This window comes from Loxodonta africana, chromosome 3 (assembly GCF_030014295.1).
Source record: "Loxodonta africana isolate mLoxAfr1 chromosome 3, mLoxAfr1.hap2, whole genome shotgun sequence".
Taxonomy (NCBI): domain Eukaryota; kingdom Metazoa; phylum Chordata; class Mammalia; order Proboscidea; family Elephantidae; genus Loxodonta; species Loxodonta africana.
Window position 1 is genome coordinate 192,932,767 of NC_087344.1, and position 14,960 is coordinate 192,947,726.

A 14,960-nucleotide genomic window follows, 5' to 3' on the forward strand; every position below is an offset into this window, starting at 1 on the left:
CAGGAGCACCTGGGAAGCTTTGAAAATTATGCATGAATATCCACGTTTTTTTACTCTGGGAATCTGCATTTTAACAACCCTCTCTATCCCTCAGGTGATTCTTATGTAGTTAGCCAAAACATAGTTTGGGAACCCCTTTACAAGACCAATGATTCACAAACTTTCATTTGTGTTAGGAGGTCCCCAGATAATATTTAGAGAAACTCTAGACTGATTGATATTTATGTTCCTTTAAAGCCTATTCTATGATTCCTTCAGGTGGCTTTATTAAGACCCCATTCTTCTCTCTCTGCCAGGTTCTGTAGTACATCAGTCCGGGGCATCTCTAGGATAATGGTATCCGCCCAGCACTGTCTTCTTGCAGGCATCCTTTACCTCCTTGTTCCTCAGGCAGTAGATGGCTGGGTTTAGTAAGGGTACGATGATAGTATAAAACACAGAGATGATCTTGTTGTGGTTGAAGGTGTACATGGCCTGGGGCCGTGCATAGGTGAAAAGAGTGGAAGAGTAGTAGATGACAACCACTGTCAGATGAGAGACACAGGTAGAGAAAGCTTTCTTGCGCCCCTGGGTGGTAGGAATCCTCAAGATGGCTGCAATGATGGTAGCGTATGATGAAACCACAGCCAATAGAGGGAGTAGAATCATCACTAGGGCCAGGAGGAAGTCTACTATCTCTGCTTGCTCCTTGTCAGAGCAGGTGAGGTTGAGGAGTGGGGAAATATCACAGAAAAAGTGATTGATGATGTGGGGTCCATAGTAGGAGAGTCGGGAAATGAAAAGAAGCTTCATCACGGAGCTGAAGAAACCACTACCCCAAGAAGCAGCAGCAAGGCCAGTGGCCAGGCTTGGAGGCATGAGACTGGGGTAACGGAGGGGTTCACAGATGGCCAGGTAGCGGTCATAGGCCATTACTGCCAACAAGACACATTCAGTGCCGGCCAAGGCAATAAAGAAGTAGAGTTGGGTCATGCAGCCTACATAAGAGACTCTATTGTCCTGGGTAAGAAAAGCTCCCAGGAGTCGGGGAACAGTGACATTGATGTACCATAACTCCAGGAATGAGAGATGGCCAAGAAAAAAGTACATGGGGCGGTGAAGGCTGGGAGTGAGCCAGATTGTGGTGATGATGAGTGCATTCTCAAACAACGTCAAGAGATAAATTGCAAAAAACAGGTTAAAGAGGAACAACTGGAAGGGCAGGGATGTAGGGAAGCCCACCAGGACAAATTCCTCTACCTGGCCTCCACTCAAATTTCTCATGATCTCTGTCCACTTGACTGCCTGAAAAAAAGGAAGAATAAGAGGTTAAAAGATAGGTGGACTAAACACCTACCATCTCTCACTAATTCACAGCCTTCTGAAGATTCTCAATGGTTTAGTATCAGTTATTTATTATTAATTTGTTCCGTCACTTTGCTGACTCATCTCCTATTTTATGGGAAAAGTGCTCAGACTTGAAGATTTTACTGAATACTTAAAAAACTTTAACCACAATGGGTATTTGATAAATGCTTGCTGAGTGATTTTAGAACCAGCCTCAGTATTTGATTCTTGATTTTTTATTCATGACATGCTCTTCGCTTTCCCCTTGAGAACATCTCCAAACTCATAAACCCCATAGCAGCTTTGTTTGATATTTGTTAAATAAATGAATACAATAATGAGTGACAACAAATTGAAGCCTGAGGGCATATCTCTCAAGGGAAATTAGACTAAAAGGGAACACTTGCTCAAACGGGCTGCTTGAGATATGGTACAGGTGACAAGGCAGGAAGGAGGTTGGTTTGGGAAGTGTCCATTCAAAAGTTGAGAAACAATTCAGTATGCAGGAGATAAAGAAGGTCTTCTATCCCAGAGTGGAACCATTCTTTCATTCATTTACAACATTTTTGAGTACATTCTTTGTGCCAGATTTAGCCTGACTCATTCCCCAGGCTGGTGTGGTAAGGTGAAAAGTGGTCTCCCAAAAGATATCCATGTCCTGATACCTGTAAGTATGGAACTTGGTACCTGTAAATTTTATTATATACCATAAAGGCTTTGCAGATATGATTTAGTTAAGTATCTGGAGATGGGGAGATTATCCTCAGTTATCCAACCGGGCCCTAACTGCAATCACAGGTATCCTTAGAAGAGGGAAACAGTGGGAGATTAGACAAAGACACACAGAGGAGAAGTAGCTGTGAAGATGGAGTCGAGAATGATTTGAAGATGCTACACTACTGGCCTTTAAGATTGGAGTGGGAAGGCCACAAGCCAAGGAATTTGGGAAAGGCAAGGAACAGATTCTTGCCTAGAGCCTCCAGAGGAAGCGTGGACCTGCTGTCACCTGATTTCAGCCCAGTGATACTGAATTCAGACTTCTGTCCTCAAGAACTACAATAAATTTCTGTCGTTTAAAGCAATCAAATTTGTGGTAATTTGTTACAGCAAAACTAGGAAACTAATACCACTGGTGAGGCAGAGAGGTGGAATAGGTAATCACCTGCTTCCCAACCATCCTCCTGTGCCTTTCCATACCATCAGTTGCCTGATGTGTCCAGAGGGTGTCTGATAAAATGAAAAATCTGACTTGAGATTAGGTCCTACATTAGATCTCATTAAGCATTTGCATCTTCCGTGTGACTTAAAGCACTTGTATTCATACTTTTTTCCTTCAAAAAACTTAAGAAAGAATATTTTTAAGTTCACATCTATTTTTATTAGACATTAAATAGTTGCAGAAAATCTAATTTTCACTGCATTGTGAATATTGACACTTTAAGTGAATCTATTACATCACTCCTTTATATATCCACTGAAATCTAAATATCAGAGCCATGATACCCATTAGTATTCACCTTAACAATTACAAGAGTGCAGGTATCTTTAAAAGATGGAAATTTTACATCGTTTTTCTCACTAGACATTATTTCATGGTATTATAATACATTTTATAACTGAAAGCCTCTCAGCTTTCAGTACTTGTTTCCTGTACTGGGGGCTATCATGCTTTAAAACAATTTTCTTCTAGATATCACTGTATGATTATTATTTGTATACACTTAACCAAAGCAATGTAAATACATGATGAATTTTTAAAAAATTACCGGGAGGTGAGGCCAAGATGGCGGACTAGGCAGACGCTACCTCGGATCCCTCTTGCAACAAAGACCCAGAAAAACAAGCGAATTGATCACATACATAACAATCTACGAACCCTGAACAACAAACACAGATTTAGAGACGGAGAACAAATGAATACGGGGAAGCAGCGATTGTTTTCAGAGCCTGGAGCCAGTGTACCAGTCAGGTATGGCACAAGCACAGAGAGCTGCGCCACCCCTCTGAACTAACACTGGAAGGGGGCCCAGCTGGTTCACGTGGGCGGCGTGGTGACACAGCCGGTGGGAGAAGTCCCCAGGAGGCAGTGACTGGTCTTGGAGTGGGGAGAGCAGAGTCCCAGCCAGGGAAATGTCCCGCCGGGATTTGGAGTGGACGCAGTGGATTTTCTGGAAAAACTAGTTTCCCAGTGATGGCTCGGAGACAACAATCCATATCAAACCACTTAAAGAAGCAGACCATGACAGCTTCTCCAACCCCCCCAAACAAAAGAATCAAAATCTTTCCGAAATGAAGATACAATCCTGGAATTATCAGATAAAAACTAAAAAAAAAAAGATACAGAATATAAAAAACTAATTTACATAAACCTGAGAAGAACACATACTTTTGTGGTTACGAGGAGGGGAGGGAGGGAGGGTGGGAGAGGGTTTTTATTGATTAATCAGTAGATAAGATCTGCTTTAGGTGAAGGGAAAGACAACACTCAATACATGGAAGGTCAGCTCAATTGGACTGGACCAAAAGCAAAGAAGTTTCTGGGATAAAATGAATGCTTCAAAGGTCAGTGGAGCAAGCGCGGGGGTCTGGGGAACATGGTTTGCGGGGACTTCTAAGTCAATTGGCAAAATGATTCTATTATGAAATCATTCTGCATCCCACTTTGAAATGTGGCGTCTGGGGTCTTAAATGCTAACAAGCGGCCATCTAAGATGCATCAATTGGTCTCAACCCACCTGGAGCAAAGGAAAATGAAGAACACCAAGGCCACACGACAACAAAGAGCCCAAGAGACAGAAAGGGCCACATGAACCAGAGACCTGCATCATCCTGAGACCAGAAGAACTAGTTGGTGCCCGGCTACAATCGATGACTGCCCTGACAGGGAGCACAGCAGAGGACCCCTGAGGGAGCAGGAGATCAGTGGGATACAGATCCCAAATTCTCATAAAAAGACCAAACTTAATGGTCTGACTGAGACTGGAGGAATCCCGGCGGCCATGCTCCCCAGACCTTCTGTTGGCACAGGACAGGAACCATCCCCGAAGACAACTCATCAGACATGAAAGGGACTGGTCAGCGGGTGGGAGAGAGACGCTGATGAAGAGTGAGCTAATTATATCAGGTGGACACTTGAGATTGTGTTGGCAACTCTTGTCTGGAGGGGGGATGGGAGGATAGAGAGAGGAAAGCCGGCAAAATTGTCAAGAAAGGAGAGACTGAAAGGGCTGACTCAAGAGGGGGAGAGCAAGTGGGAGTAGGGAGTGAGATGTATGTAAACTTATATGAGACAGACTGATTGGATTTGTAAACGTTCACTTGAAGCTTAATAAAAATTATAAAAAAAAAAACTAATTTACAGAATGCTCCAAGACATCACAAACGAAATAAGGCAAACTGCAGAAAAAGCCAAGGAACACACTGATAAAACTGTTGAAGAACTCAAAAAGATTATTCAAGAACATACTGGAAAAATTAATAAGTTGCAAGAATCCATAGAGAGACTGCATGTAGAAATCCAAAAGATTAACAATAAAATTACAGAATTAGATAACGCAATGGGAAGTCAGAGGAGCAGACTCGAGCAATTAGAATGCAGACTGGGACTTCTGGAGGACCAGGGAATCAACACCAACATAGCTGAAAAAAAATCAGATAAAAGAATTAAAAAAAATGAAGAAACCCTAAGAATCATGTGGGACTCTATCAAGAAGGATAACCTGCGGGTGATTGGAGTTCCAGAACAGGGAGGGGGGACAGAAAACACAGAGAAAATAGTTGAAGAACTCCTGACAGAAAACTTCCCTGACATCATGAAAGACGAAAGGATATCTATCCAAGATGCTCATCGAACCCCATTTAAGATTGATCCAAAAAGAAAAACACCAAGACATATTATCATCAAACTCACCAAAACCAAAGATAAACAGAAAATTTTAAAAGCAGCCAGGGAGAAAAGAAAGGTTTCCTTCAAGGGAGAATCAGTAAGTTCAGACTACTCAGCGGAAACTATGCAGGCAAGAAGGGAATGGGACGACATATACAGAACACTGAAGGAGAAAAACTGCCAGCCAAGGATCATATATCCAGCCAAACTCTCTCTGAAATATGAAGGAGAAATTAAGATATTTACAGATAAACACAAGCTTAGAGAATTGGCAAAAACCAAACCAAAGCTACAAGAAATACTAAAGGATATTGTTTGGTCAGAGAACTAATAATATCAGATATCAGCAAAACACAAGGACACAAAGCAGAACGTCCTGATATCAACTCAAATAGGGAAATCACAAAAACAAACAAATTAAGATTGATTAAAAAAAAATACACATAACAGGGAATCATGGAAGTCAATAGGTAAAAGATCACAATAATCAAAAAGAGGGACTAAATACAGGAGGCATTGAACTGCCATACGGAGAGTGATACAAGGCGATATAGAACAATACAAGTTAGGTTTTTACTTAGAAAAATAGGGGTAAATAATAAGGTAACCACAAAAAGGTATAACAACTCTATAACTCAAGATAAAAACCAAGAAAAACGTAACGACTCAACTAACATAAAGTCAAACACTATAAAAATGAGGATCTCACAATTTACTAAGAAAAACGCCTCAGCACAAAAAAGTATGTGGAAAAATGAAATTGTCAACAACACACATCAAAAGGCATCAAAATGACAACACTAAACACATACTTATCTATAATTACGCTGAATGTAAATGGACTAAATGCACCAATAAAGAGACAGAGAGTCACAGACTGGATAAAGAAACACGATCCATCTATATGCTGCCTACAAGAGACACACCTTAGACTTAGAGACACAAACAAACTAAAACTCAAAGGATGGAAAAAAATATATCAAGCAAACAATAAGCAAAAAAGAAGAGTAGCAATATTAATTTCCGACAAATTAGACTTTAGACTTAAATTCACCGCAAAGGATAAAGAAGGACACTATATAATGATAAAAGGGACAATTGATCAGGAAGACATAACCATATTAAATATTTATGCACCCAATGACAGGGCTGGAAGACACATAAATCAAATTTTAACAGAATTGAAAAGTGAGATAGATACCTCCACAATTATAGTAGGAGACTTCAACACACCAGTTTCGGAGAAGGACAGGACATCCAGTAAGAAGCTCAATAGAGATACAGAAGATCTACTTACAACAATCAACCAACTTGACCTCATTGACTTATACAGAACTCTCCACCCAACTGCTGCAAAATATACTTTTTTTTCTAGTGCACATGGAACATTCTCTAGAATAGATCACATATTAGGTCATAAAACAAACCTTTGCAGAGTCCAAAACATCGAAATATTACAAAGCATCTTCTCAGACCACAAGGCAATAAAACTAGAAATCAATAACAGAAAAACTAGGGAAAAGAAATCAAATACTTGGAAAATGAACAATACCCTCCTGAAAAAAGACTGGGTTATAGAAGACATCAAGGAGGGAATAAGGAAATTCATAGAAAGCAACGAGAATGAAAATACTTCCTATCAAAACCTCTGGGACACAGCAAAAGCAGTGTTCAGAGGCCAATTTATATCGATAAATGCACACATACAAAAAGAAGAAAGAGCCAAAATCAGAGAACTGTCCCTACAACTTGAACAAATAGAAACTGAGCAACAAAAGAATCCATCAGGCATCAGAAGAAAACAAATAATAAAAATTAGAGCTGAACTAAATGAATTAGAGAACAGAAAAAAAATTGAAAGAATTAACAAAGCCAAAAGCTGGTTCTTTGAAACAATTAACAAAATTGATAAACCATTGGCTAGTCTGACTAAAGAAATACAGGAAAGGAAACAAATAACCCGAATAGGAAACGAGAAGGACCACATCACAAAAGAACCAAATGAAATGAAAAGAATCATTTCAGATTATTATGAAAAATTGTACTCTAACAAATTTGAAAACCTAGAAGAAATGGATGAATTCCTGGAAAAACACTACCTACCTAAACTAACACATTCAGAAGTAGAACAACTAAATAGACCCATAACAAAAAAAGAGATTGAAATGGTAATCAAAAAACTCCCAACAAATAAAAGCCCTGGCCCGGACGGCTTCACTGCAGAGTTCTACCAAACTTTCAGAGAAGAGTTAACACCACTACTTCTGAAGGTATTCCAAAGCATAGAAAATGACGGAATACTACCCAACTCATTCTATGAAGCCACCATCTCCCTGATACCAAAACCAGGTAAAGACATTACAAAAAAAGAAAATTTTAGACCTATATCCCTCATGCGCATAGATGCAAAAATCCTCAACAAAATTCTAGCCAATAGAATCCAACAACACATCAAAAAAATAATTCACCCTGATCAAGTGGGATTTATACCAGGTATGCAAGGCTGGTTTAATATCAGAAAAACCATTAATGTAATCCATCACTTAAATAAAACAAAAGACAAAAACCACATGATCTTATCAATTGATGCAGAAAAGGCATTTGACAAAGTCCAACACCCATTTATGATAAAAACTCTTACCAAAATAGGAATTGAAGGAAAATTCCTCAACATAATAAAGGGCATCTATGCAAAGCCAACAGCCAATATCACTCTAAATGGAGAGAACCTGAAAGCATTTCCCTTGAGAACGGGAACCAGACAAGGATGCCCTTTATCACTGCTCTTATTCAACATCGTGCTGGAAGTCCTAGCCAGGGCAATTAGGCTAGACAAAGAAATAAAAGGTATCCGGATTGGCAAGGAGGAAGTAAAGTTATCACTATTTGCAGATGACATGATTATATACACAGAAAACCCTAAGGAATCCTCCAGAAAACTACTGAAACTAATAGAAGAGTTTGGCAGAGTCTCAGGTTATAAAATAAACATACAAAAATCACTTGGATTCCTCTACATCAACAAAAAGAACACCGAAGAGGAAATAACCAAATCAATACCATTCACAGTAACCCCAAGAAGATAAGATACTTAGGAATAAATCTTACCAAGGATGTAAAAGACCTATACAAAGAAAACTACAAAGCTCTACTACAAGAAATTCAAAAGGACATACTTAAGTGGAAAAACATACCTTGCTCATGGATAGGAAGACTTAACATAGTAAAAATGTCTTTTCTACCAAAAGCCATCTATACATACAATGCACTTCCGATCCAAATTGCAATGTCATTTTTTAATGTGTTGGAGAAACAAATCACCAACTTCATATGGAAGGGAAAGAAGCCTCGGATAAGTAAAGCATTACTGAAAAAGAAGAAGAAAGTGGGAGGTCTCACTCTACCTGATTTCAGAACCTATTATACAGCCACAGTAGTCAAAACAGCCTGGTACTGGTACAACAACAGCCACATAGACCAATGGAACAGAATTGAGAACCCAGATATAGATCCATCCACGTATGAGCAGCTGATATTTGACAAAGGACCAGAGTCAGTTAATTGGGGAAAAGATAGCCTTTTTAACAAATGGTGCTGGCATAACTGGATATCCATTTGCAAACAAATGAAACAGGACCCATACCTCACACCATGCACAAAAACTAACTCCAAGTGGATCAAAGACCTAAACATAAAGACTAAAACGATAAAGATCATGGAAGAAAAAATAGGGACAAATCTAGGAGCCCTAATACAAAGCATAAACAGAATACAAAACATTACTAAAAATGATGAAGAGAAACCAGATAACTGGGAGCTCCTAAAAATCAAACACCTATGCTCATCTAAAGACTTCTCCAAAAGAGTAAAAAGACCACCTACAGACTGGGAAAGAATTTTCAGCTATGACATCTCCAACCAGCGCCTGATCTCTAAAATCTACATGATTCTGTCAAAACTCATCCACAAAAAGACAAACAACCCAATCAAAAAGTGGGCAAAGGATATGAACACACATTTCACTAAAGAAGATATTCAGGCAGCCAACAGACACATGAGAAAATGCTCTCGATCATTAGCCATTAGAGAAATGCAAATTAAAACTGCGATGAGATTCCATCTCACACCAACAAGGCTGGCATTAATCCAAAAAACACAAAATAATAAATGTTGGAGAGGCTGCGGAGAGATTGGAACTCTCATACACTGCTGGTGGGAATGTAAAATGGTACAACCACTTTGGAAATCTATCTGGTGTTATCTTAAACAGTTAGAAATAGAACTACCATACAACCCAGAAATCCCACTCCTCGGAATATACCCTAGAGATACAAGAGCCTTCACACAAACAGATATATGCACACCCATGTTTATTGCAGCTCTGTTTACAATAGCAAAAAGTTGGAAGCAACCAAGGTGTCCATCAACGGATGAATGGGTAAATAAATTGTGGTATATTCACACAGTGGAATACTACGCATCGATAAAGAACAGTGACGAATCTGTGAAACATTTCATAACATGGAGGAACCTGGAAGGCATTATGCTGAGTGAAATGAGTCAGTTGCAAAAGGACAAATATTGTATAAGACCACTATTATAAGATCTTGGGAAATAGTAAACCTGAGAAGAACACATACTTTTGTGGTTACGAGGGGGGGAGGGAGGGAGGGTGGGAGAGGGTTTTTTATTGAATAATCAGTAGATAAGATCTGCTTTAGGTGAAGGGAAAGACAACACTCAATACATGGAAGGTCAGCTCAATTGGACTGGACCAAAAGCAAAGAAGTTTCTGGGATAAAATGAATGCTGCAAAGGTCAGCGGAGCAGGGGCGGGGGTCTGGTGAACATGGTTTGCGGGGACTTCTAAGTCAATTGGCAAAATAATTCTATTATGAAATCATTCTGCATCCCACTTTGAAATGTGGCGTCTGGGGTCTTAAATGCTAACAAGCGGCCATCTAAGATGCATCAATTGGTCTCAACCCACCTGGAGCAAAGGAAAATGAAGAACACCAAGGTCACACAACAACTAAGTGCCCAAGAGACAGAAAGAGCCACATGAACCAGAGACCTACATCATCCTGAGACCAGAAGAACTAGTTGGTGCCCGGCCACAATCGATGACTGCCCTGACAGGGAGCACAGCAGAGGACCCCTGAGGGAGCAGGAGATCAGTGGGATGCAGACCCCAAATTCTCATAAAAAGACCAAACTTAATGGTCTGACTGAGACTAGAGGAATCCTGGCGGTCATGGTCCCCAGACCTTCTGTTGGCACAGGACAGGAACCATCCCCGAAGACAACTCATCAGACATGAAAGGGACTGGTCAGTGGGTGGGAGAGAGACGCTGATGAAGAGTGAGCTAATTATATCAGGTGGACACTTGAGATTGTGTTGGCAACTCTTGTCTGGAGGGGGGATGGGCGGATAGAGAGAGAGGGAAGCTGGCCAAATTCTCAGGAAAGGAGAGACTGAAAGGGCTGACTCAAGAAGGGGGAGCAAGTGGGAGTAGGGAGTGAGATGTATGTAAACTTATATGTGACAGACTGATTGGAATTGTAAACGTTCACTTGAAGCTTAGTAAAAGTTAATTAAAAAAAAAAGTTTAAAAGGAAAAAGAATTGTGATAAAAGCTCAAATTGCACTTACTGGTTTTTAAAATAAAATCAAAGCTATAAACGGTAAAAAAAAAAAAAAAAATTACCCATAAAATTTAAAAGATTTATTGGAATGAGAATGGTTGCACAACTAGAATAACGTAAGCAATGTCACCGAATTGTACATACAGAAATTTTGAATTGGTGTATGTTTTGCTGTGTGTATTCTCAACAACAAGAACAAACTCCCAGTTTCCCTCTGTCCGGTAGAGCATGTCTCACTGAGGCTGCTGCTGGCACATAAACCCTTTATGTCACCAAAAAAGAAAAATTCCAAACCTGTTGCCATCTAGTCGATTCTGACTCATAGTGACCCTACAGGGCAGAGTAGAACTGCCCCATAGAGTTTCGAAGGAGCACTTGGCAGATTCGAATTGCCAACCCTTGGGTTAGCAGCTGTAGCACCTAACCACTATGCCACTAGGGTTTCCTATAGGACAGAGAAACTCCATAGAGTTACCAAGAAACGTCTGGTGGACTTGAACTGCCGACCTTTTGGTTAGCACCCATAGCACTTAACCATTATGCAACCAGGGGTTCCTGACGCCAAATAGACTCTATAAAATTAAAAAAAGAAATTATTGGAAAAGCATTTTATAAACACCTGCAATGTATGTTTTCTCCGGTTATTGTATGTATCCATGAAGATTACTTATTACCATAATGAGAAAGTCTCCAACAATCTATTATACTTTCCATTTGGAGATATAAGCACAGAAAAAACTAGCACGTATAAATCTCCGGGAAACACAAGGGCAGAGGTGCATGGGAATAGAAGGTGTTTTGTTATAGCTATCACACTAAATTACTTAAACTTTTTATTAGTTATGTGCCAGAAATTGCACAGTGATCTATCATCAAAATATTTTTTTATTGATCTATTGGCTGTCAGCCTGATTAGCTCCTTTTTCAGTTGTGTTGAAAACACTGGATTGGAAACCACTAACTTGCAAAAGGATTTGTGACCCAATTAGAAGAATCATCCACTTTCTCAGTGTTGACATTGGCACTGGCACTAACTTAGACTCTAGGGAATGTTCACACAGTAAGACTCAGTATGCCTTCCCTTGTAAGGTGGGAGAAAGTATTTTGAAAAGAGAAATGGAAAGGCAAAGAAGTATTTTGTCAAGGAGATCAGTTTTACGAAAAGCTCAAAAGGAAGTTGAAGATCAGAGAATGATTCCTTTGGAATTATTTGTACCTTTTTTTTTTTTTTAACCTTGGAAAGGCTTTGAGTACCCTTGGGTATCCATAAACTTCATTTTGAAAATCGGTGACTTAATGTGTCTGATACTTGCCTACAGCAGAGTTCAGAGAGGAGGTATGGGTGGTAAATGTGGGGGCAGGGTAGGAAGAAAGCACAACATGTCTCAGGGAAGGGTAATAATAATGGAGGATGGGAAAAATTCAGAGAAGGTGGGTGGAAACTTCCAAGAGCTAAGGTAGTGGAATTCAGATGGTGTAGTACACTGAGCAATGACAGAAATTTCAGAAGTGGACTTGCCTTCACCTCTCTATTATCAGTTCACAGAGCAGTGCCCACAGCATAGTGGACACCCATAAATATTAGTGGACCAAATTTCAGTCCTGGTCTCCATAATCTTGAATTATTTATTCCATTCAAATACATATTTTGTAAGTTTAGATAATTGAACTGAATAAAAACTAAGATTCTTTTCACTTCTAGCAATGCATGAAATTTGCTTGGAACTCCAACTTGGCCCAGGATCAGTCCTGAGGGATGGAGGAGATAAATTGTTAGAAAATGAGTCAAGAGTGGGAAATAGCCTGGGCAACTCATTGCTTGTTTCACTAGTGTGAAATTAGTCTTGGTCTGTAGCTCACTGTGGTTCAAACGTTCTGATGATTCGAATACAAGCCCATAAGTAAGATCCCATGCACCCAGAGGTGTTCATAATCCCAATTCCTACTGACTTCTCAAAGTCACTTTGCACCTTCATCATGGTTGCTTTCCAGCTCATTTGGTGCCTACTATTTTTTTTATTGCCAAGAAGTGTGGCACCCAGGGAAACCCTGTCCTTATTCTCTGCCAGATACTGTCTCTTCCTTTTTTTTAAGACTCTGCTTCTAACCTACCCTCCCTCTTTGAACAGGTAATCCCAGATCAACTACATCTACGTCTCAGTTATCAACTGTTTCATTATCCAACATTTTGCCTTTATGACAATAGTAAAAAATTTACTATCCAACTATTTCATGACCAGTGGGATGTATAGTGCTAACCTAAATTTTCCTCCTTTTGAGTCCAGAGGGACACATGTTTCCCACAATATTTTGTGTTCTGTTGTGGTCATCCTCCATTTTCACATAATACCAATTTTTGCATAATGACCTGGTCTTTAGAACCTACCCACATCAATAAATTTCTGGGGTGCAATTTCAACATTCACACAGTGATAAGAACTTTAAATAAACCCTTGTCATTTAGTAGGTTAGCTTCTGGAGAATAATTAATGTGGCAATCTGAAACTTTCTGAGGATTTCTCCCATTGTATTTCCCTCAGAACCAAGGGAAGATCTTTACCCATAGGACTTCTCAGGACTAAATGTTATTGATGTAATTGTTCAATTAAGTCTTCTACTTGCTCTTGGATTCTCCTTTTCATGGTCACCAACTCCTCCACACTCACCACCCATCATTTTATTTAACCCTCTAGTCACATTTGGAGTTCTTCAAGACGCCACTCTGTTTTCTACACGTGGGCTTTTGCACATGCGTTGACATCATAAACATCGGTTCCTCTGAGAAGACTTTGTCCATTTCCTATATTGTGTACTGTAGTTCCCCTTTATCTGCAGTTTTGCTTTCCATGGTTTTACTTAACTGTGGTCAATCGCTGTCCAAAAATATTAAATGGAAAATTCTCAAAATAAACAATTCATAAATTTTAAATTGTGTGCCATTCATTGTAGTGTGATGAAATCTAACGCTGTCCTGCTCCATCCCAGCCAGAATAAGAATCATCCCTTTGTTCAGAGTATTCACACTGTACATACTACCCACCCATTAGTCACTTAGTAGCTGCCTTGGTTATCAGATCAGTTGTTGCAGCATCATGGCATTTGTATTCAAGTAACCCTTATTTTACTTAATAGTGGCCCCAAAGCACAAGAGTAGTAACTTTGCCAATTCAGGTATGCTAAAGTTATTGTTGTTAATCTCTTAGTGTGCTTAATTTATTAATTAAATTTTATCATAGGTACGTATGTATAGAAAAAACATATATATATGGTTAGGTACTATCTGCAGTTTCAGACATCCACTGGGGGTCTTGGAATGTAACTCTCACAGATAAGGGGGAATGACTACAAATGGATCCCTCACCTTTGCTATTGTGAATATGACTCCGTTATCACATCTGGGGGTGATTGTGCATTTACCTGGATTTCTCTTCCTTTAGGCTAAAATAGCTACCCAATAAATCTATATTGAATGACTTAATAAATAAATATTGTAATAATTTAGGGACCTGGGAAATTATGGCTCCTTCTCTATGTCAGAAGTACAAGGCTGAACCTGTTTCCTTATCTGTCAAAAAGGGCTGCGGCTGCTGTTGTCATTCCTACTTCTTAAGGCTATGTGACAATCAGAGAGATAATTAAGATGATGATGATTTTCCCACGATGTAAAACATTTGTTATTTTAAAACTCTTTGGTGAATTCACGAGTCTGTGAGACCGAAAACCAAGTAGACATCACTTGGATCACTCTAATTGGATATTTATGCAAGACACAGTTGCCCGGATTCCCGACTAATATCCATCTCTTGGATATTGCATAAACAAAGTCTGACTAATACATTGCCTGGGCTCCAGTGGACCTCCTTGAGAAGCAACACAAATCTTAGCCCAGAGACACATCAAATGCATGTGCATAGATGTATCCCACATTCAAAGAAAACTTTTTCTTTTGTTTTATTTTATTTTGTTTGGCTTCTTAATTTTATCCTAGGAAACTGAATAATCTCAACTAACTCAGCAAAGAATGTGTTGGATCAACAACTGAGGACCATCTGGTATCATTATAGTTACTTAGTCTGTGTCCACAAAGTAGACATAAAATATT

At 39.4% G+C, this 14,960-nt stretch overlaps 1 protein-coding gene across 1 annotated transcript; it reads right to left on the reverse strand.

The window, feature by feature from the left end:
• Window positions 1–309: 309 nt before the first annotated feature.
• LOC100655847 (olfactory receptor 6P1) lies at window positions 310–1,293 on the reverse strand. The gene has a single exon (XM_003414966.3). The coding sequence runs from the start codon at window positions 1,261–1,263 to the stop codon at window positions 310–312; it is 954 nt and encodes a 317-aa protein (XP_003415014.2). The 5' UTR covers window positions 1,264–1,293.
• Window positions 1,294–14,960: the final 13,667 nt, after the last annotated feature.